The sequence below is a fragment of the Zeus faber genome, assembly GCF_960531495.2.
Source record: "Zeus faber genome assembly, chromosome: 1".
In the NCBI taxonomy this organism is placed as follows: domain Eukaryota; kingdom Metazoa; phylum Chordata; class Actinopteri; order Zeiformes; family Zeidae; genus Zeus; species Zeus faber.
Window position 1 is genome coordinate 16,325,547 of NC_137193.1, and position 24,234 is coordinate 16,349,780.

General features: G+C 44.5%; 2 protein-coding genes across 2 annotated transcripts; one reads left to right on the forward strand and one right to left on the reverse strand.

Moving 5' to 3' along the window:
* Positions 1-2,396: 2,396 nt before the first annotated feature.
* On the reverse strand, positions 2,397-6,336 carry vmac (vimentin type intermediate filament associated coiled-coil protein). Its single transcript, XM_080009402.1, has 2 exons — positions 5,926-6,336; positions 2,397-5,587 (listed from the first exon to the last, which is right to left on the reverse strand). The coding sequence occupies exons 1-2, from the start codon at positions 6,114-6,116 to the stop codon at positions 5,131-5,133; spliced, it is 648 nt and encodes a 215-aa protein (XP_079865528.1). The 5' UTR covers positions 6,117-6,336; the 3' UTR covers positions 2,397-5,130.
* Positions 6,337-8,930: 2,594 nt separating this feature from the next.
* ndufa11 (NADH:ubiquinone oxidoreductase subunit A11) lies at positions 8,931-12,035 on the forward strand. The gene is made up of 4 exons (XM_080008999.1): positions 8,931-9,038; positions 10,179-10,271; positions 10,987-11,109; positions 11,840-12,035. The coding sequence occupies exons 1-4, from the start codon at positions 8,960-8,962 to the stop codon at positions 11,950-11,952; spliced, it is 408 nt and encodes a 135-aa protein (XP_079865125.1). The 5' UTR covers positions 8,931-8,959; the 3' UTR covers positions 11,953-12,035.
* Positions 12,036-24,234: the final 12,199 nt, after the last annotated feature.

Consider the following 24,234-nt stretch of genomic DNA (forward strand, 5'->3'; position numbering starts at 1 on the left):
CATCATCATCACCATCATCATCATCATCATCATCACTATCATCATCATCATCATCATCATCATCACCATCATCATCATCATCATCATCACCATCATCACCGTCATCATCATCACCATCATCATCATCATCACCATCACCATCATCACCATCATCACCATCATCACCGTCATCATCATCACCATCATCATCGTCATCACCATGATCATCGTCATCACCATCATCATCATCATCAATAATAGTAATAATAATGACATTAGGATAAAAAAAACGTTATTAATTTTGGGGGGAAATTCAGGATGAATTCATCAATAATGAATTGTATTATTCTTGTTGTTGCCATAATTATCATATTGTTGTTATTGTTCATTTCTTTATTTCATTGTTGTTTTACATGAACTATCCAAAGAGCGCAGACCCAGCGCTGCTCCTCTTTCATAATCATTTGTATTAATTATATTATTCATATATTTGTATAATATTACTAAGCATGGAATGTGTACATCTGCACCCATGTGATATGTTAGGTAGTGTACCGTGACTGTAGAATGACTCATTCTGGTATTAGAAAATTAAATTCAAGGACTTAAAGTACCTTCCAAGCACAATTTCTTTCATTTCCAAGGACTTTACGCAAAAGGAAACATTATACATTTTCATTGTGACCTTTATTGAAATAAAATGTTATCTGAGCCTCATTGTCTATTATTTTTATCAGCATATCCATATTTCTGTCATTAACCTCACGGTCATCTACTATTATAAGTTGAAGTTATTACATTTCGCTGGCAGAATCTACGCCCTAAAACCAGTGACTGAAATTGTGTATTAACCCTGTTAATGCAGGGGAAACGTCTGACGCGTCAAAGAATAGACAGAATTTCTTTAAGGATTGAAGAATCGACCCTTTGACAAAATAAAGGTTTTTGATTAAAAAAAAAAAAATTTAAAACAAAAGTTTAGAAATAGTCGTTATTTAAAAAATATATATATATTTTTTTTACTCGCACATTACCGGCCCAAAATGAGTTTCCGGCCCCAAAACAGTTTCACAAAATGTCAGCGATCCAGCCCTGTGTGCTGCGTGCCCGTTCAGAATAGCAGTTCGACAAAACGAGAGACAACCTTGCAATAGAAAGAAGAGGCACCAAATGTGCAAAACATGGGCACGTGAGACGTTCGGGGAGGATGGGTCGGGGGTTTCAGGCTTCCTCAGTGTCCTCTCGCGTGCGCGACGTCGACGGCCGCGCTCGCATCTTCAACTCCTACTCGTGTGTATCCCGTGCGTCACGTGGTGGACGATGTCACAAATGGCACCGCTATGGAACTGCATATCGGCTCCCTGTGGAGCGCTGCAGGAATGAGTCCTAAAACCCCGAGGAAAAAAAAAAACGAGTGATAATTCCTGCACTTCCGGTTCCCTCATCTGAAAGTCAATGGGTTGTGTTTTTTGTTTTTTTTTGTGTAAACCCACTGACTCGTGAAATTCTAATCTTTTAACGCCTCTTAAAATGCCAGGTGGTGACAGGCGGCTCAATGAGACCGCGGAGGTTGCCGGGGGCATCCAACGTCATCGCGCCGAACGCGGCGACGTCGGAGTCGTGGTGACCGCGCACGTTGGCTCTTTGCCTCTGGCGATTAGCTTGATCATGACGAAGATTATGATCTCGCCGAACAAAAACGTGGACGCATCACCAACTTTTGTTTGTTGCTTTCCGCAATAATCCAAAATCCAGTCGGAAAAAAATCTCACTGCCATTTTGTCGGAAGGAACCGGGCCGATGGTAACCTCCGGGTTCAACTACAAAAATACACATCCCCCTTGCGCCACTCTATGTTATCGCCTCGTTTTCCGCCCCAGACAGCGGCAGCGCAGCTGAGCCGACGTGTGGAGGTTCCTATGACCGGAACGTCGACAGAAGTGTCACGTGACACGTCCTTGTAGACGTTCACTTTCTAGGCGATCTCGCTGCTACACTTACGCCTACGCGACGTCGGCTTCTCCTGGGTGAGAGGGTCTCGTGGCCGTCCGTAGACGTGGCCGACGGTCCGCCGCTGTTTCGGCACCGCGGACAGCGCCGGAGGGGTCAACGGTTCACAATGGCGGGACCTTGTTGACGTGCATTTGCCATAATTTGTTTTGGTGTTGCCAGGCTGTATCTGGACACCCCCTTCCGGAGGCTATTCAGAAAAAAAGAAGAACACAGTAAATACTGACGTTTTTTTGGGGAGATTTTGTAATTTTGTTGTTGTCAACACACTCCAGTTGTTCTAGTCACTTGGCACAGTGACATTCACCCAACTTTAATGTAACGATCTAATATGCCTCCATTTGTAGCCTGATTTCACATATTGACGCTGATTGGCAGAGTTACTGAAATAAATAACAAGTTAGTGGTATTAATGGTACATTTATTTTTGTTTATGATTCCCTGATCCATCTATCCATCTCAATAAAGCCAATGCATAATTGGGGTTGGGAGTAAGGTCATTAAAAAACTTTCTGTGTTAATTTCCCATTATGGAACATTATCTGGCATTAACAAAACAATCATACAATCAATTTTACGTTTACCTTTGTATGTAAACAGTATCAACCAAGTATTTTTATCTAAATATATATATATTTTTTCCACACAAAACCGACCATGGTTATACCAATGAACTGCAATGGTGTATGCAATGTTTACTAGAATTCAGAAGAAGAAGCTTTTAACAACATGCTTCCTACATGGGTTTTTGTTTTCTGCGGCTGCTCTGCCACGCATGTGTACTGGGTTCCACTTATGTTGATGTTGTCTGTACGAACATCGACAGTTTTGATACTTACACCTCTAGTCTATAACATTTAGACCTCTAATCCATAACATTTTCAAGACATGCACATCTTGCTCCAAAAGCTTTTTCCACATTCACAAATGACACTCATATTAACAATACATATATCTGTATAGAAAAATAGCGTAGGTTCAAAGCAACACTATGTAGCGTTTTCACCTTGAAATAACAGCTTCAAAATCATTTTGATGGTACGCTGATTTGTACGATGGAGAATGGCACCTCTTTCATTCCGACCCATCCCCTTAACGCCTGTTCTTGCACTATGTAACTTCTGTCTTTAGGTGCGAAACAGTGGGAAAACTGTGTTACGCTTTGGGGCGCGACGTCACTTCCTTGATGTTTGGCTCTGGTAATTATCGGGGGTTTTTTTGGCTGGTAAAATGTATTTTTTTTAAAACTATACATTTTTAACTTTCCCGGCAAAAAAAAACCCCAAAACACAGCCCCTCTACCTCCGGATAGTGCAGATGAGAAGGGCCAGTGGTGCGCCCGGCACCCGCACCTCAGTCGGGGCGCACTGGCCCACACGTTCGACGCACCACAGGGTTTGTTTCACCCTCTGACTGGTGCGCCCGAGCCGATCTGGCAGGCCGAGCACATCTGGTACCTACACGGATCAGAGGGCCGACCCCCGCGCCCTCCCTCCCAACGGCTCCCCTTGAGCCTTCCTGCCAACAGGGAGAGAAGCCCCAGGGGAGCCGTGGACGGAGTGCTTGCTGAAGTGGCGAGGTCCGTGCAAAGGGGGGGTGTAACCTAGGGGTACATTATATATTTGTGTTTGTAACATAGACTGTTACTGAAACACGACTTATAAGGTTCAAAATTGTCCGGTAAAATACATTCTTTTCAGACCTTGGACCTAGTTTTACGACAGCGGGGTAAAAGCGCAATTGCACTGAGAAACTGTAGGGGTGCCAAACCCAAAATACCAACAGGTACATAGTGCTGCTTTAAGTTAAAAGTGGACACTTGAGGTAATTGTAGAAACAATACATTATTGCAGCTGACGGAAAACTACTGATGCTATGAAGGAACAGCAAAGCAAAGTCTGAAATGTAGCTCGTATATTCCAAAAAAGTTAAAGGTCCCTCATTAGGTCACTTTGGTGTGAGTTTTTTTTTAAGGCATCACAAATTACATTGAATTGAACTATAACAACAGCACCCCTTTCTATTAAGTGTGTCTTCACTCTGTAAAGTGTTACTAAGTAATGCGGTTAATGAAACATGAAGCTGTCCTAGAAAGTTTTGACTTACTAGAGCTACGTTGTTCTATTTTTAAACATAAAAAAATAAATAAAATAAAGAACAGACGGAGGGCTTTCATTAAGACTCTCCGTGGTATTTCGCCGAATGGCTTCAGCTGCCGGTGTTTGTCGGAACATTATATGGGATCTTTGCGTCTTTGGTCAGGTGTCACTCAAAGTTTGGCGTAAAGTCACGTTTGAAAGCCTGAGCTTAAGCAAATCCCAACATGCTGGTAACTTGGAATGTTTTTTTTCCGCAGGATAAATAGGAGCTTTATTGCTGCAAGCCAAGGCCCTGCTTGCGTTGATGGTGTGATCATGAGATAAATGCTTTTAAGCCGAAACCCGCACGATCGTTTCATGCATAGACACTTCAGTCCGGAACACAAGTAACCATTTTTCAATCCCTCGCCTGGTCCTAACTACTGGTGTTTAGAGAGTCTGAGATCAAAGGTGAAGTGGGTCTTTAGAGGCGATGTCTGGTGGGAGAAATCAGGTACACTATTGTTGTATATGGAACCAAATTTAAAATGAGTGTCGCCCTGGTCGTTATACAGAAAAAGAAAAAACACTGAAAAAAATAAGAGCGTCGTCGTAACTGAGCCACTTCGATAACCATCAACTACAAACAACTCATTTATTACAGTACACTATCTTCATCCCTTTTCTTCGAGGGGTAACGCGTCGGCATTGCATTGATTGGTCCTATTTGAGCCACATGCCCCGTTGAAGACTTTGTTTATCATCTAACAAACCCATGTGACAACACCGCTGCATTTTCTACATGAAGGCTGCCTCAAACCAGGTGGGACACACCCCTCTCCAAGGGGGATGTGTCCCACCTGGTCTCTCGTTTAACTTTAATTAAAAATAATCCAAAGGTTGGTTGTTGAAGATTGAAGTTTGAAACACTCGAGCCCAATGGAGCCACTTGTTAGGCTTTGACTACGTGCTGGTTCCTCGAAGAAGGCTTCCAGCGGCACTTATCCTCCACCCTCGATAAGTATGCTAGACCGTGGTCTGCAATTTCTCTTTTTTCCTTTAACTACACAGTGGTTCCAAAGCCCATGTCGTCCAGGTCCTCGTTATCATCCTCACTGAGCGAGAAGTCTTTGTGATTTGAAATCGCTCTGCTGGGACTGCAGTAACCCGCCATCAGTTCCGCTTGCGTAGGAATGCAGCCGGACTCTAAAGCCGCCGGGGCGGAGCCGGCGGCGTCTCCCCTGGCGTTCTCGTCCCCCGCCCCGCGCGTTCCCGCCCCGCCCCCCGTTTCCCCCGGATCGAGCCCGTCCGACAAACCGGCCACGGGTCCCATCCTCTCGGCCTCGGCCATCAGGGCCAGCACGCCGTCCAGGGCGGGCCGGCTCTTACAGATACTGTCCAGCAAGTGGCAGCGGTGCTGCAGCTGGACGACCATGGTCTCCCTCTCCTTTAGGGAATGCTGGTAATGTTGGATGGTCTCCTCGCATCTGCAGAGCTTCTTGTTGAGGAACAAAATTTCCCTGTGGGATACGGGGGCGAGACAGGCAAACAGACAGTTACCACGGGAAAAGCCAGACTGGAATAGTCTGACTCAACTCATCTTCTTATCAGCGAGGGAAGATAATGTATAACCGGTCGGAATTTGGGGAGGAAGCTAAGCAACTCTGCATCCTTTTCTCCCATTGTGAAAGTAAAAGACCCGCCAGGTTTTTCGCTCCACAAATTCACTGATCCAGCTGCTCTCCCCCTTCAGTTGGACCTCTGTGTCGATGCTAATCGGCAAACCCACACAGTGGACTTTCACCGCCTGAGCCCGGATCTCCCACCTCTCCTCCGCCTCTTGGCCCCTGGTCCTCACCTGTCCTTGGCCTCCGCTATGCCCTGCGTGGCGGCTCTCATCTGCTCGTCCTTGCGGATGAGGCTCTCGGCTTGCTCCCTCACCGTGTTCTCCGCGGCCTGGAGCCGATCCTCCAGCTCCGACACCCGCTGGTGGAGGGCGACCAGGTGGGCGTTGGCCTCCCTGATCTGCACCGAGGACGGCGAGAACATTGTCTGGGGAGGAGGAGGAGGAGGAGGAGGAGGAGGCCCGCGGGTCAGGGCCCCCTGACCCGTGGGAGGAGCTGCGGTCCCAGACGCCCAGAGGCTTACCCGTCCGTCCGGCAGCGCCGTGGTGGTACAGGCAAGGCGACGGCGTGGCGTTCCCCGGGCGAGTTCCACGAACGTCTGCGGTGCGGTCGTCTCACCGCGGCCCGGACGACTCCTCCATGTTGCCCTGCACTTGTTCCGCTGTCACTCTGCTGTTGTGGCGAATGCTGCGTTGCGTTCGAACTCGGAAATCTGTAACACCGAGGAGTCCAAGATAGACGTGTTCACGAAAAAGCAAACATTGCAAAAAAAGAAAAAAGGGGAGCTTTGTTGCGCGCCGCCTCGTTGCCGCGACGTCGGATCCGCCCTCTCCGTACGCTCGGGTCCGAGCTACCCCCCCCCCCCCCAAAAAAAAAATTCCGACTTGGAAATCGGTCTAAAACCAGGGGGTTGGGATTTTCCGAGTTCCGACGTGTATGGAACGCAGCACGAGCGTCAAGTAGCCTCTGCAACAAGCTGGTCACGTGTGCAACGGCCCGGAAGTGATCTGTCACAATAGCGACGCGCGGCTGAAAAGAATAAAGTCTCTGTTTTCGAAAGGGGCGTTTTGGGCAAACATGGCGTGGACAGCGCTCGCTGCTGTTCAGTGATACGAAAAAATAAGAAGATTCACATCAAATCTTAAATGACCATAGACATAAAAGAACATAGTTGAAGAAAGATTGTTTATCTCATAACCTGATCTCGGAAGATTCACACTTGCATGTACAAAAAAATAATAATAATTAAAAAAAAAAAAATATATATATATATATATATATATATATAAATTAATAAAATAAAATTTATAAAGTAAAGTAAAAAATAAAATTGAATAATTGTTAAATAGCCGGGAGAAAAAAAACAACTAACACGGCGGGGCTGCCGTAAATAGCCTACCTATACACAGCCTTCCCATCACTTCTATTTTGTACCCCGACTCTAGTACCTTTTGGGTATTATTTTATTTTGATCTCATTGAATTCATATTATTCTATTCACTAAGTGCATAACGTTTTAGGAATCAGTTCGTTTCAGTTAGTTAGCTGGGTGGGAATTAGGTCAGCTATTATGTTCGGTTTAGCAACCATTGTGCATAATCGGATCGCTGACCATCGGCAGCAGTTAGGGGAGTAATGCCTTGCTCGGCGACACGTCGACGCGGGCCCGGGAGGAGCGGGAGTCGAACTAGCGGCCCCGAGGTCACCGGACGACAAGAAGCCGGGGGATAGTGTTTCGCGTTCGTTTTGAATAAACCCAACGAAAGTACATACGGATTTCAAGTGCGCGCAGCCGAGCAGTGCTGCTACGAGACAAACAACTCGAGCTGGTCAGTCATACAAGATGCGTGTATTGTATTATTATTATTTTTTTAACTTTTATTGCGCTTTTGCAGTCGCAGTTGTATTGCATTTGTGGCCGTTTTTAGATTACACGACTGGCTGCGTTAGTCAAGCTTATCATTATTATTATTATTATTATTATTATTATTATTATTATTATTATACAGCATTTGGGGCCGTTTTTAGATTACACGACTGGCTGCGTTAGTCAAGCTTATTATTATTATTATTATTATTATTATTATTATTATTATTATTATTATTATACAGCATTTGTGGCCGTTTTTAGATTATACGACTGGCTGCGTTAGTCAAGCTTATCATTATTATTATTATTATTATTATTATTATTATTATTATTATTATACAGCATTTGTGGCCGTTTTTAGATTACACGACTGGCTGCGTTAGTGAAGCTTATTATTATTATTATCATTATTATTATTATTATACAGCATTTGTGGCCGTTTTTAGATTACACAACTGGCTGCGTTAGTCAAGCTTATTATTATTATTATTATTATTATTATTATTATTATTATTATACAGCATTTGTGGCCGTTTTTAGATTACACGACTGGCTGCGTTAGTGAAGCTTATTATTATTATTATTATTATTATTATTATTATTATTATTATACAGCATTTGTGGCCGTTTTTAGATTACACGACTGGCTGCGTTAGCGAAGCTTATTATTATTATTATTATTATTATTATTATTATTATACAGCATTTGTGGCCGTTTTTAGATTACACGACTGGCTGCGTTAGTGAAGCTTATTATTATTATTATTATTATTATTATTATTATTATTATCATTATTATACAGCATTTGTGGCCGTTTTTAGATTACACGACTGGCTGCGTTAGTGAAGCTTATCATTATTATTATTATTATTATTATTATTATTATTATTATTATTATACAGCATTTGTGGCCGTTTTTAAATTATACGACTGGCTGCGTTAGTGAAGCTTATCATTATTATTATTATTATTATTATTATTATTATTATTATTATTATTATACAGCATTTCTGGCCGTTTTTAAATTACACGACTGGCTGCGTTAGTGAAGCTTATTATTATTATTATTATTATTATTATTATTATTATTATACAGCATTTGTGGCCGTTTTTAGATTACACGACTGGCTGCGTTAGTGAAGATTATTATTATTATTATTATTATTATTATTATTATTATTATTATTATACAGCATTTGTGGCCGTTTTTAGATTACACGACTGGCTGCGTTAGTGAAGATTATTATTATTATTATTATTATTATTATTATTATTATTATTACACAAAGTCTCCCGTCGTGTTAATTGCTCATTGTCAATAAAGTTGTCGTCGTCCGTCCGTTTCCCCAGATCTCGCGATACCTCCGTCACAGCGCCCGACGTCCTTGAAGGCAGGATGGGTTACTGGGAGCTGCAGGAAGGCAAGGACTGCGTGCAGAAAACATGGATCACCACCAAAATGGCCACCGCTCTAGGTAATTACAACGCGCCGTCCCCGTTTATGGTCACGCTCGGCGTTGACTTGAGCGTGTAAAGACGGCGTACGGTAGCGACTTGGCTACCGCTAGCCGTGTTTAGCTAGCAGGTTGCCGTCGGCTACAGCCGCCACCCGGCTGGATGGGACACAGCAGCGCCGCGAACGTGAACGGATGAGCACACGGTGGCGGAAGGGGCCAGTGAGCGGTCGAGTGAAGAGCGAAGGCATTTGCTTGGAAAGGTGGTGGAGTCAACGTGGGAGGTCTCTCAAAACGAAGCGCAATGCGATGAAGCGTTTGCAGTTTGTTTATTTTCCACCACTGGAAACGCGGCACCACGAATGCGTTCAGACGATGTCCTCCGCAGCTAGCAACACTTGATGTGTTTGGGGTTCAGAATGCAAAAAGCTCTTCCAGCCTTCCTCGGCCCCCGTGGACACATTTCAAACGCGTCATGTGAGGAAAAACATGGCATGCTGTTAAGTTTTAGCTGTATTCTAGTCCACGGTGATTTGTGACTTAAAAGCATCCTCACTGTTTATCCATTAGTGACAGATTTTGGAGCATGTATGTCGCTGACATTGGAAGTGGGATTATTTCCGAGAAATGTTGTTTGCCACTGGGTCACATCCTGTGAAAACGCCCCGTATATCTTAAGTCATAAGTCCATTGTTAAATTCATTCATAAGTTGATTTATTTTATTTTTTTTAAGCAGCAGTTGATAATCAGATTCAGTCCGGTTGTACGGCATCGAGAGCTCCTGGAGTGCCATTAACCTGGCACTCCAGATTACCTACTGTCCTATCAAAGTTGACATTTCCTACAAATGTTAATCTATAGAACCAGAATGAGACATACTGTAAATATCGTCAGTGTTCCAGGAAGATAACTTTTATGTTTTCAGACTTTTAAGAATGCTATTTCAACGTGCTATTTCAAGGGATTGGTTGGCGAGGATGGCTGCGATGTAAGTGTTCAGATTCTTTTGTGGAAAAATGACTGTTGTGTGTCTGCAGAGCTTAAAGCAGCCTAACAATCGAACCAGTGTGATAAATTATATATCCTGCATAACAGTACATTAAAAAAAATAAATAAATCTACATTAGGGCTTTAATTTGCATGTCCCCTGTGTGTTTCAGGACTGGTTGGTTCAGCTTATCACATCGTGGCGTTCCAGCCTGACTCTGCGCTGGCGGCGCTCCAGAGGGCCTCGAACGCGACCGCTACCATGGGTGAATAAAACATCATAAACTTCTCTGTGGATCAGTGCCTATGTTGGCTTTACATTATTTCACCAAAATGGAAAATAAAGAAAATTTCATGACCATGAGTTAAAATCGCAATGGTTAACTTGTAATCCCGACTGACTGCTGCATCAAGGAACGTACTGAAGGAGTACATTTAAAGTGGTAAATGAAGAGAAGACAGGGCAACTTCACACCATTGCAGCTTTGTAAATATAAAAAGGGGATCGGATCATTACTCATCATCAGCAGAAGACTCTTCACTTTCCACCCGGTTTTGGATGGGTAAACACACTGTCAAATGAGTTAGATGTGTGAGATGAATAGAGTTCGATAAGTCATCGTCCATATTTCCGTGGTAACCCTGTAACGTTTCCCATTTTTGCTTCAAAAGGTTGTTTTTATAAGAAAGATTTGATTTCATCATGAAAATATTTGACGTTTGCCTTCTTACATTTTCCCCCACCTTCCATCCTCATTGGCAGGACACTTTTATTATTCAAATTTTTTTTTTATTGTTTAATTGAACGACGGTGTGGTTGCCTCAGTCAGCGTCTGAGGATCAGCACGTATATATTCCCCGACGGTTATTTCTCTTAGATGACGTGTTTTCCATTGCAGCGCTAATCAACATTAATGACAAACTAAATAGTACCACACGTTGTTTATTTCCACTCACGTCTGCTTCTGCTTGTCGTTATAGCCGCGCTGGGAGCCATTTTTGGCATGACCACATGTCTCAGTGCTCAGGCTCGTGACGCTCCCGACGACCCCTTGAACTATTTCATCGGGGGCTGCGCTTCCGGAGCGTTCCTCGGTGCGAGGAGTAAGTTACCAATCAGAATGTTTCAATTTGGCCAAAGGCATTTTCATATACAAGGTATGTCTTGGTAAGGGTTTGTGCATTGTAGTACAGACGGACACATTGACACAGTAAAAAAAAAAACACAAACCTTATTAAGCCCATACTATACAGCCCACACATAAGCCCCTTTTCCCCCGCTTGGGACCGACTCGACTCTCCTCGCCTTTTTCGGTTTTCAATTTGGAAAAAGCTGTGGATAGTACCTGGTACCTTCTTTTGCTATCACATCCGTCGAAGTTCCAAGCGAGCTGAGGCGATTCCAAAAAGGTGACGTGAAAACACTGCAGACTACTGATTGGTCGGAGAGAATCGTCACTAGAGTCATCATTGCATCACTGCACGACACAGGCGTCCTGCGGATCTCCCAAATTCAACTGTTTTATTTAAGCGGTCCTTTCTCTTGCTGCCTTCCGCCTTTTCCGAAACCAAATTAGTTTCCTTGCTGTGACAAACAGCCACACGTTGTTCCTGTGTGTGTGCCGTGTTGACGATGACATGACGGCAGTTTCATGCCGCGTCGCTATGACGACCAGCTACATTGAGGCGCAACTATCTACAATGGTAAACAAAGTACCTTGTCCCAAAAGCGAGTAGAGGCGAGTTGAGCCGGTACCATGTAATGGACACACGCCCATAGTGTCCCAGTTGTTTACATAAAAGGAGTATAAACGTGTGTGTCGGTGTTTTCCAGCACACAGTGCAACGACTGGAACGACGGCATGTCTCGGACTGGGAACGTTGGCCTTCTTCACCAAAGTCGGAAAGATGGAGGGCTGGGCGCTCACCGGACCACCCAAACTCTGAGTTGGGCGGAGGGACGGATACGGGCGGGGGCGTGTAAATTGTATATTGATTACTCTCTGAATAAAATGTTTGTGAAAATATGAGCATTGAGTTTGACGACTTCTTTCTGTTTCTCTGAGTGGACTGAGGCCTGTTTTTCACATGGTGGCAATTAACAGTCGGGTTCCAGGACGAAGTTGATGAAACGCTATTCGAATTGTTTTGATTTCTGTGATTATGCTAGATGTATTCCATCTAATGTTGCACATTTCCCCATGTTGACTTTACATTAAAATATATATATTTTTAAACTACACATGGAAACCTCTTGACTGTCGAGCCAATCCTGCCCATATTGGCATATTCTGAACTAAGAAATCCAAAAAAAAAAAAAAGCCCGCGTAACGATTCCTGACTGTCTGCAATTTAGGCCATGTAACGGCAGAGGGCGATGTTTGACCTCAGACCTGGCTTGAGCAAAAATGCGTTTTCCAGAGTTAAGCAGGCGTTGCTCTGCAGCAATTACATGCATGGTTGAGGTTAATTGTATCATGGAAATGGCAGCGGACATGAAATGTATGTTTGTGGTTATACCGAGTACAGTCAAGAAATCCGGCAAAGAAAGTCACTAACCTGAAAGTGAATTTGCAGAGTAATGATTGAGAGGCGAGTATGGATCATGTATATCCAAGTATGGATATTGTTTTAATAATATTTATATATTTAACAGTTTTATATTTATAGTGCACAGATGTTAGAAAACAAGACCAAAATAGCCCCATAACATTAAGTTTCAAAGGCTGCGGACATTTTATACCTGAAATGGTATAAAATCAAAATCCAGCAGCCTGTTTACGCTTTAATGTGGCTGATTGTCTGGAGACTTGATTGCTATGGATTTTTTTTTTTTTTTTTTAATCTCTATGTATCAGCTTGTTGGATGTTGCAACATCTAATCTAGTTTTTGGGGACACGTCACAGGCTTGAACGTCCTCAACATCATAAAAATATAAAAGTTGACTGCCATTCAGCATAGAAAAAAAGAAACCCCAAATTATCCAATAGGAGTTCACAACAAAAGGAAGCAATGAACAGCTGTTGGGGGGGGGGTGGACTTGAGTCCTTTATACCTTTGACTAAGTTGAATAACTTGTGATTGCTCACCTTGATCCAGGACGCCTGGAGAGACTACCGGCAGGGATACACCAAAAGACAGCATCACACATTGAGACTTAGTAGTAGTGCACACACGACAGAATTTTGCAAGGAGGGGTGATCGCAAGGCATCACGCATCTTGGTATTCTAGCGCTCAATCCAACCTGATATTCTCACAAAAGTCTGGTACTGGCCGCAAAAGTTTCTGAGGGTCTCGAATAACACGTTTGACCACACCTTCTTAATTCTTAATTCTTAATTCTTAACCTGACGAGGCGTTACTTTATGGCACTCTTCAGATCTTGAAAATTGGTCTGGGACAGGAAAATCCCCGCTCAGGTCCTCTGGTGGAGCCTGTCCTCGGCATAACGGTGAGGATGAAGCGCAGGAGATAGGTGAAGCAGAGACACATAAATAGTGTGGAGGCAGTGGGTTAGAAAGGAGTTAGTGTTTGTATAAAAATAATAACGATCGGGCCGTTCTCTTTTATGTCCACCAGATGACTCGGACGAGAGCCAGGCAGGCGCACGTGGGGATACAAAGCCGGCGTGATTTAAGCATGACCCGTCACGTGGACGTTTCCCAGACAGCCCACCACCACAGAGTAGGTGAAGACCAGTTCAGTAATCAAAGCGATGGAGGACTCCAGGTCCGGCGGTCTACGCTGGGGGAACGAGATCCCCCTGTTTTCGTGTGCGGGCGGCGTTTCCCGGGCAAAGAGGTGTAGAGAGGGACGGCGTAGGGGAAGACGAGGATGGAGGGAGCTGGAGAAAGTGATGATGCGGTGCAATTCAATCCTCCTCCCTCCCTCCCTCCCTTTCCTCCCTCTCCCTCCCTCCTTTTTACCGCTGCCTCTCTGTCCATCTTCCCCACTCTTGCCAGTCAGCCTTGAGTCTTTTTCGGGGCCACAGCACAACACCATGGTTAACAACGCGGCTCTCGCTCCATCGCACGCTGCGTCCCCGAAGCTGGCGGGGCTTCGCGGCTTCTAAAGGACCTGAGCGAGGCAATTAAACCCGCTCTAGATACCAAGTGATGCTGTGCCAGATTATTTTAATTTCTTCCAGACCTCCAAAGAACAGTGCGGCGACTTCCTCAGACATCCAGTGACTCGAGGGGTCGAACACCACGGATGCGAGGCCTCTCCACAAGTAGAATTTTCTCGTGTTTTTGCCAGTACAGCGACAACGGAAGCCTAGTTTTGGCGGAGTGCGGCTTCCGAGCAAAGAGGCCACCGTGCCCGGCTGGGTTCTTCACAAACCGCTTCTGGGCGGTAACGCGCGGACAGACCTGGACCGTGCGTCGGGCGTAACTGACATTCGCAGAACGCCACTTCCGACCGAGGACGCCACACAGCGGTGAACTCCGCCCGGAAGTCATCCCAAACTGATGCTGCCGGCGGGATAACATGAAACTCAAGTTCCTGCTCCAGTCGCCGGGATAATCCTCCGCAAGGCTCACGGGGCGGTCCCCTGGTAATGCAGACACTCTGCTTTCACTTTATACGTCCGTCTGTGCGGGGGATCCGAATATTCGGGGCGTCGTGGTTTTCATTTGAAAGGAATCTGGAAAGGGAATAATGATCGCTCTCTCTCTTTAAGAGTTTGAAGAGCAGTCACTTTGATTTTTACGGACCTTGACCTGAAATTATCTCAGTCCCTACCAACAGTTGACCAGACTCAGAGTTGGATGAGTGTGTATACGTGTATACTGTGTGTGTGTGTGTGTGTGTGTGTCAGACGGATGGAGAGAATGTTATAGAAAGAGAGAGAGGAGACAAAAAGTATCGCCATATACGTGAACGACTGTGTATGTGTGTGTGTGTGTGTGTGTGTGTTTGTGTTGTTTCGTGAGAGGGGGAATGTGCTTGCCACAGCCATCTTATTCCTGCTGCTTGTTGGGGTTTTTTTTGCCACTGAAAATATTTGTGTGTTGGCAACACTCCACCCGCCCCCCAAAGACTATTTTACATGGACATTTTATGAATGGAAGGGGTGGGTGGGCACTTTATTCTTGTCTTGTGGCTTTTTTTTTTTTTTTTTTTGAAAAGTGACTGCTAGTCAGCAGTGCATTGCATAGCGTTCCTCAAGAGCCTTCCCTAAAAGAGAGTTTAACGCCATATCCCTCAGGGGTCTCTTGTGGAACGCGAAATATGAACGACTGGTTCTGTCCCGACTGCATCTCTCAGAGCAGATGGCCGATCGGCCGGATCGATTGGTTGCGCATTAGCAGAGCGATGCGGCAGAGGGAGACTACTGACTTGGGTGACGGTGTTTGCTGCTTTGCAGAAGTTGAAGTTGAGAGGCTCCTCAGTAGGAGGCGGCCGGGGGATTCTATAAAGCAGTGGAGGGAGGTGACGATGGAATGATGGAACTTTTTGAAATGGAAAACCCGCTATAGCTGTTGAAAATGAGCAACATAACCTGTGTTGTAGTTTTTTTGTTTTGGGGGGGGGGCTGCAGTTCTGCTTTTGGATCAGTTCTTGGGTTTGTCAACCGGTTTCCATGGACACAAGTAGATTCTGACGTTAAGAAGAGTCGTTCTTATACAGATTTTACACATGGGCGAATATTTATCTAAAACAGTTACCAAATTGTAATACTGTAATCTTGCTATTAAAATATCTGTCCCTGAATCGTTGTGTTTATAATGTTATGTTAAATGTTTTTGTGCTAGTTTATTTTCTTTGCATGGTGCATATTTTTAAATAAAATGCACACACATGAGTGGGTTTTCATAGGATGACCTCTTTTCCAAGATGCTATGTCCGTTTACCTAGAAATACATTTGGGTCTGAAACACCTGTAAGACAATGTTAGACAGATAATAACAGTATAGTTGGAAAGAATCCAAAAGAGATAAATCATATTTTATGTATCTCACAGGCCATAGAGGTGTCAATTCAAGCTGATCTTTCTGGTTGAACAGTGCAGTCGGATAAAGACGGTGCCAGCTGATCGGCAATCATGGTCCAACCCGGTGCACGATTTGTTGAACCGGTTCCTTCTTTTCCATCCATGGTGGAGTGTGCCTGCTTCTAATTTACGATTTAATAGGAGAAAAAAAAAAAAAAACCAAAACTGATTGACAACATTAATTAATAATATCCACTGGATGATATCCAGACACCACTGGTCTGATTCCATCAACCGTCATCCTGCAACTACATATTTCCACATACAATCTCTTCTATACATGTGTGGTCAGGGTGACAAATCGACCCTACCGGCCGGGGGCTGTAGGTTTATTGTTGCCTCCATGTTTTGGGATCGGCCTCAAAATGGAAAGAGCAACATAAATCACTTTAATGTGCCACATCTGTGTACACACACGTCCTTGTCAGGCGGCGCAGAGTACACATCCTGTTGTTTATTTGAGCTGTCGGAACCTGACAAGATGAAGTGCCGGTGGTCTACGCTAGAAAAGCTCGGTGAGGAGGCCCTCATTTACTGATGACTTAAGGGCGACCGCCTTGAGTCATGAGTTGTAACGTTGTCCATTTTCTGTGTTGTCGTCCACCCACACTGGGCATCACTAATTGGACGCCTCAAATACTCTTTTGTCCAAATAGATACCTTTTTGTAGATATATATATATATACTGTATATATACTGTGTATATGCTTGTATCTCAAACCCTATTGCTTGGATAGAACCTCTTCGGAAGCTGCTGATCTTGAGGAAAAAGAGTGAGGGAGGGAGAGAGAGAGAGAGAGAGCGAGAGAGAGAGAGAGAGGGAGAGAGAGAGAGAGAGAGGGAGAGAGAGCGAGCGAGCAAGGAGCGCTATCTTACCTGCAGAGCTGAATAACATTCCAATCACTATGGAAGCCATTCGCTTTTATGTCACTGCAAGGGCGTCAAACATGCAAGAACAAAACTTGAGGTAGTCAAAAATAACATTCCATTCCAATTAACTGGCGTGTGATACGGGGCAGTGGGTGGTGCGATGGAATCGAGGAGTGGCTTGTCAGTGAGGTGAGTAGAACGCTCTGATTTTATGTGTGCAGAGGCAGATATACAGGTCTAAAGATTTTTCACACTTTATTCAAAAGCTGATAGGCAAGCAGAGATAGACAAACAGGGAAGATCATCAGAACTTTGTTCCACATGTTTAAGTCGTCTGTGAGTGTTGTTTCTGCAGTAACCGCAGCCTGAGGGGGCAGGTTTTCCTTTCATACGGTAGAAAAGTGTACTGAGCTCAGTCTCGTAGATGAAATGTGTGACAGCAATGGTTAAGTGTCCTGAGCTCCGGCATGTGTATTTTTTCTTATGGTTTCAATTGTTCTTTTTAGTTTCAATTAAGCCAAGGCGAGGAAATTCCCATTTCCAACCAAACTCCACCATTTGGAAGTCGAATATTTTTTATTATTTACATTTTTTTTTTTTTACCTATGAAGGAAGGTGATTTATTTAATTGTATCTAGTTTAACACTACAATTATTCACATCTCCAGTTATGATATGAAAATGTGTCTGTGTGAAATGTGATGGGGACTATGAGTGTGAGAATAACTTTTAGTATATAATTAAAAACAGTAAATGTAGTAAACCCTCTCTCAGGGAACCAAGCCATTAAATCACACCAGTACTGTATAAGAATGGTTACAGGCTTGAAACGAAATGGATGAATGGTTAAATAGAACATTTGACTGTACGGTGTATATGTTCCATAGATATAAATCCATACACTGCCACTCACTTCAACAGTAACTTCTGTGGACGCCAGAAAAAAAGTGTTTTTCCATTCTCCATTCACTTCTGTTGCTTTAGCAAACCAAGTATCAACAATTTACCTCCGACTGAAATATGAGGCAGGTCGAAACATCCCAGTCAAGTAAATAAAAAAAATAAAATAAAAAAAAAAGACTGTTTCAATGGAGGCTATTAATTATCCTTCAAGGGATTCATTCGACAGCGAAGTACCTTTTAGCCGGGCAGCTGCTTCGTTCACATGTTCAGCAACACACCCTGATTTCAACTAATAGGATTAGCACTCTCTCTCTCTCTCTCTCTCTTTCCTTTAACATTATTCCGAAGACTTAATGCTCGACCTGCTTCATATTTTAGACGGAAGCGTAGTTTTGACATGCATGGGCGTCAATGGGGAGCGGAAAGAACAGAAAATCGTTCATCCTCACACGCAGAGGGCAGAAACGTCCCGTCAATGAAATGATATCGAGGTGGGGAACGCGTTTCTTCAAACGTTCTATCAGACTTTTGGTATTGCCTCAAAGCCCCTACCCAGCACGGACGGCACCGCCCCGCACCGCGTCGTATGACCATCGTTTCTTTTGTTCCCACGGCGACTAGCGCTGTTCTGCAGGGATCGGGATCGTTTTTTGGGAATCCGCTCCGGACGTCGGAGCCACCGTGCAAAGCACCGCCTGGGCGGGCGGAGTAAAGGCCCATTTATAGTCGCACGTCAAAACGCCGCTGGAAGATAGACTCAGAGTTAAAATATATTTTTTAAATAACACAAACATTACTGTTACAAATACAAAGATTGAGATTTGGGGGACGATCATCATGCATTTATCACGATATGTCGTTATCCTGTGACGGCCTCTGGCATTTTCAGCGTCTGTGAAGATTTGAAAAAATCTTGTCGTGCGCGCAGACTGAAGTAACTGCAGCTAGATTTCTATCTCCAGGCACCAAATAGTAGAAAACAGTGAGAGCAGGCGAAACAAAATCGCCCGTGCCGGTGTTTGTGATATTGCTGCTCAACATCGCAGACAACAAACAGTTGGCCCCCGAGGGCCCGCACACGTCGTCGCACACAAACTCAAAACGGCGCGTCTTCCAAATGTTCCATGTCGTCACGAGTCTCCAACATGGCGTCTCGGCGGCCTCAATCTCAAATGACCCGGGGGCCGCCAGCCAGGTCGTCTTCTTCTCCTGGGTGGGGGCAGCGTTGAACTTCAAGGGAAAACTGGCTTGTTTTTTTTGTTTTGTTTGGTCTTTCTCCCACATTAGTGAATTGCTTTGCAATCCTGTTAGAAAAAGCTCTCCTACGATCTACTTAATTTTGTTTTATATTTTGAAAACACGAAGTACATTCGTGTGAATTCACTAAGCATTGTGGTTTGAAAGACATTATTTGTGAGCTAGATTCGCCAAATATTATGACCGTGTGGCGGGCCGCATTAAATTGTCTCGCAGGCCAGATGTGGCCTGTAGTTTGAGACCCTTGTGTTGAAGGAATTTGACGGCTAATGCCAAATCGGCCGCCAATTCATTTCAGCGAAAGTTGCTCACCCGGTGCATGCACCTACAGCTATCCAAAGAATGTTCCTGCACTGGCTTCAAGCCCGACAGCCTGTGTCCCAATAAAAATGAGCGATCCTTGAACGGGCTTTGTCTCTGCATGCTTTTAACACGGAGTCATGACAAATAGAGGACATCAAACATTGGTATAATCTGAATGTCATTTTCTCGCTAACTTGCGCTGCTTACTCTCAGCTCTGTTTCGGTAAACACAAGCCAGAGCCGACCCGGCCATCCAGCTGCACTCGAGTCGACTTTTGTTTACTCGTACGATGTTCAAGGTGTCCCCACGCGACTTTAAGGGAGGCGGTGTCTTTCGATGGCCGTGGCTATGGGGGAAAAAAGTTGGATGCGAGCCCCTCTCCCCGTCCTCAGCATTGATCGATTTGATGAGTTTACCGGCACCTTTATTCAACACAAGCAGGAATGCGTAACTGGATTCCCCTCGCTCCCTTTGATACAATTCCCCTTTTTGTAATTGAAACACACCTTTCATTTGTACAAAGAGCTGCAAGAGAAAAAAGGGATATGATTCGAATAAGATCAAGCGCAAATAATAATGGTATTAAAATGGATATTTTGGAGGGAAAATGCGTCCTGCACGCAATATGTACGACATGAGTTGACCTGAGCGTCGATTTGTCTTGGTTGGTGTCACGGTGTGGTCCACCTTCATGTTGCGACAGGGTTTGACACAAGGCCTCTCCAGGCGGGGATGAGCACGGTGCAGCGCCTAGATGAGGATGATGATGAGGGGTGGAGGTCCCGTCCACCCAAGGTCCGTCCACTCGTTGGCGGTGATTGCGGATACGGGGACGTTCCCTCCTTGTGGCGTGACGCAGGTTGTTTTCCATGGAGGTGAGGAGGTGCCGAGACTCATTCGATTTGTCGCGCTCATCTACGCAGCAGGCCCGAGGAGCCTCAACGGTTCGGTTCCTGTGATGATTCAAGGCTGCGTTTCTTATATGTGATTTACACGTGGCTGCACTCAAGTACAGTATTTCAAGTGTTCCCTTTCGGAGACTTTCTCTACAATTTTAAAGCGGAGATCTATGTTTTCTACGCTCCATTCCTGTCACGGTCATGTTACTATCCTGTTTTCTTCTAATCAAGATGTATATTATATACATACAAAGCAAGCCAAATCAGGATATGGACGAGCGCTCAGCTTGGATTAATTCAGTTTTTATCTTACATTATTTTACAGGGGCTTTTAAAATACGCACACAACTTGGAATCATACTTGGAAGCACAAATTAGTTATTGATAGGTCCAACACTAAATAAGTGAAATTGGAAGTCTCCCAAGCCTAATCAATACTCCTTGAGAGTTTGTTAGTTATAAATGCAAATAAATTGTTAGGGTTAGTTACCGTACTTTAGTGCAGTAGGAAAGTAACTAACATGTCATCTCTGTTGCTGTCATTTTTTTTTTTCACATATATCCAATATGAAATGCGTATGATTGAAAATATGTAAATGGGATGATAACATTACATTGTATCTAAAACATCTTAAAATAGCAGTTTTGAAGAAGTTTGAAATTGAGAACCCCCCCCCCCCCCCTAACCACGTCCGACCCCCTCCTGATACCAGCTGGAGGGGACCTCAGTGTCCTAGTGTCAGTGGTGGGTGAAGGTACTGTACTGTGACTGTGGTTGTGTCCTGGTTGCTGTGCTGCTGGTTGCCGTGGTTGTCGTTTGTGCCGGGCCGCGGGGCCGCCGGTCCTTGTGCCGACTGCTGCTTTTCACAGTGTGCGGGCTGCCGCCGGGGCCGGTTGTCGCTGAGCAGACTTCTGCACAACTTGTTCCTGCGGTTGTTGTGGCTTTGCTGGTTGCTGTTGAAATACTGAAACTCGATGCTCGGTGGGGATGGGGGGGTCAGGGTTGACAGCTGAAACGAAGTGTTAGAAGATCTGACCAACATACTTTCAATACAACTAAATATATATGCCCTACAGTGTATGTGTGTGTGTATATATATATATATATATATATATATACACACACACACACACACACACACACACACACACACACACACACACACACACAGTGAAAACCTATTATAGTGATCACTATAATTTGGCCACTGTCCGGGTGAAATGTGTAAGCGGATGATTATTATAACCATTTATATTTATTTTTTTATTTCTCATGCAGATTACCATGCAATGGTATCAATGGCTCTGTGGAGCCTGACACAGGATGCACAGGGCTTTTTTTTTTTATCTCGTTCAATTAGTAAACAGAGGAAAAGAAACACCTCTAAAATATAAGGAGAATGCATTTTTTTAGTTTTTTTTTGAGAAATAGGAAACGGGGACGCGCAGCGGAGCGGAGATGGCTCCCGCTCCGTTACGCGTTACGTAAACTTTTAGTAATTGTCAGACAGGATTTAAAATGTTGAATGAAAATGTAAAATTGGAACAAAATCCTGACGGGGCTACAGCACCGGCCAGCGCCAGTGGAGCGCTGCCACTGCAGACAGGATGCCGTGAGGCAAAGTATCATTGGAGTAAAGTTAAAAAAAAAGTAGAATTAGTAGTTAAAAATTTGTTTTCCATATGTCGTCATCTATGAAAAGACTCGTACGTGTTTGTGTATGTGTGTGTGTGTGTGTGTGTGTGTAAATATATATATATATATTTATTATATATAATATAATATAATAAATGTATGTATGTATGTATGTAAATACACCGATCAGCCATTTTATGCAGTGGTTATGGGCCATGGGTACCCATTGCTCATTGATGCTCGTGTAGAGCGAAGTCCAGCCTGTCTGGTCCACACAGGTGCACAGAACAGAACACACAGTGCATCGCATCTTACTGCGTAGAGTGTCCAGAGTGTCCAGAGTGTCCATGCTGACCCCTGTCCACCCTCGAAAGCTCCTACAATGGGCATGTGAGCATCAGAACTGGGCCGTGGGGCAATGGAAGGGGGTGGCCTGGTCTGATGAATCACGTTTTCATCTACATCATGTGGATGGCCGCTCCGGGTCCAATCCGATGGAGCATCTGTGGGATGTGCTGGAACAACAACCCACATCCATGGGGGCCCCACCTCGCAACTTCCAGGACGTAAAGGATCTGGTGCTAACGTCTTGACGCCGGATACCACACGACACCTTCAGAGGTCCTGTGGAGTCCATGTCTACACAGGTCAGAGCTGCTTTGGCGGCACGAGGGGGAGCTACACAATATTAGTGGTGGTTTTAATGTTGTGGCTGATCGGTGTATATATACTGTGTATAGTATATTGTATAGTGTATATTATATAACCTCTTTTAACCATTGATGAACCGGGGTAATTGTAGTTATCACTTACTCTCACGCTCAGACAAATCATGTATATGCACAAGACTGTCTTGTTGGGACTTGATGCCTCACTAAACATTCAAATTCCTTTACAATGCACCCCCACACCCCCCTCCCCACACCCCGCCCCCCACACACACACAGACTCGTGTACTTTCAAGACTTCAATGACGAATTGATAATAACTGACATTTAGCAAAATGTATATAATAATATAAATAGTAACTAGCTTGCCTCACATGCTCTTTAAAATGGATTGTGTTAGGTTGACATGGAGCAAGGAGAAATACCTGGTATCCTGTTAGAATGGATTTGTGTTTTTCGATATGAATGTGTATCCTAAATGCATGCCCCATATCAAGAAGCAATTTATTACACAAAGAGAAAACATGATAACGATAGAAACGATTTCACAGAATTCCTCTTTATTCCCATAAATTGTGCCTGTTGGTTGGTTGGTCGTGTGACACCGGACTTGTCAGTTAAAGGGACAATTCTCCAAAATTGGAAGAAGAACAAACCAGCGCACTTCAGCGTCGCCACATGAACGAATTAGTGTTTGGATATTTTGGAAAGGGAGCGTGTGCGCTTTTGGCCGTCCAGAACTCTGCTGATAGCACCAAAAAGAATGGTGTGAAGGTCAGCCCACCTCGCGGTCAGGGTGATTTAAGCGAAGCGCGTGGGTTTCCAAACTTCCGTCATCACACGTTGCGTCACACCCAGTGTTCCCCGATGTTCTGATCCTCGTTTTTGTGCCTCCAGTTTCAGGGTGTTCATGTCCCCGCACTGTCTAAGATGAGGTTATGGAAGCTGTCGGTCATCGTCACCGCCATCATATTCGGGGCCTTTCTCCGCCGCTGCCTGTTTATAAGCCCGCTAACCACGGCGACCAAACACAGGCTCCTCTTCATCTGGGACTTGCCGTCTCGATCCTCGTCGTCTTTCGCGTCCGCGGGATCTTCGCCGGCGGAGGCCTCGTCGCGGTCGTCCTCGTCTGCTCCCTCCTCTTCCTCCGCGGCGGGATCCCCGGTGAGGCGCAGGGCGCGCTCCACGGGGCACCTGAGCTTCATGCTGTCAGAGCGTAAGTGGGCTCCCGTAAAAAAAAAAAAAGATGAACAACTATTAGACGATTATGAGTTTATTTTTATTTTTTTCACTATTCACTTCTGTGTCAACGGTTGGACTATTCCAATTAAGACAACGTATTTACATAGTCAGCTTGAGTGAGCGCCGTGTAGGATCTGTATTTACATAGAAACTGGCCGCTTTATTATCAGTGCAAGGATAACCATGAATTCCACCTTTTCTCTCTGTCTGTCTGTCCCGCTCGCCAAGTAATGCAGATGTTCCAGTCGCTAACAGAGGCCGAGATAAAGAGCGTCATTGACAAACTGGTTTCGAGGAAGCAGATTTTCACGGGCGGTCAGACTGAGCGCCGTCCCAGGCGTGCGCATGGGCACAGTCAGACCAAGGTAATTGGGATGTGGTTGTAACAGATGCTCTTGCTTACCCAACTACAAACCCCTTTCATTTTTTTTTTTAATACAATTGAAAATATCTT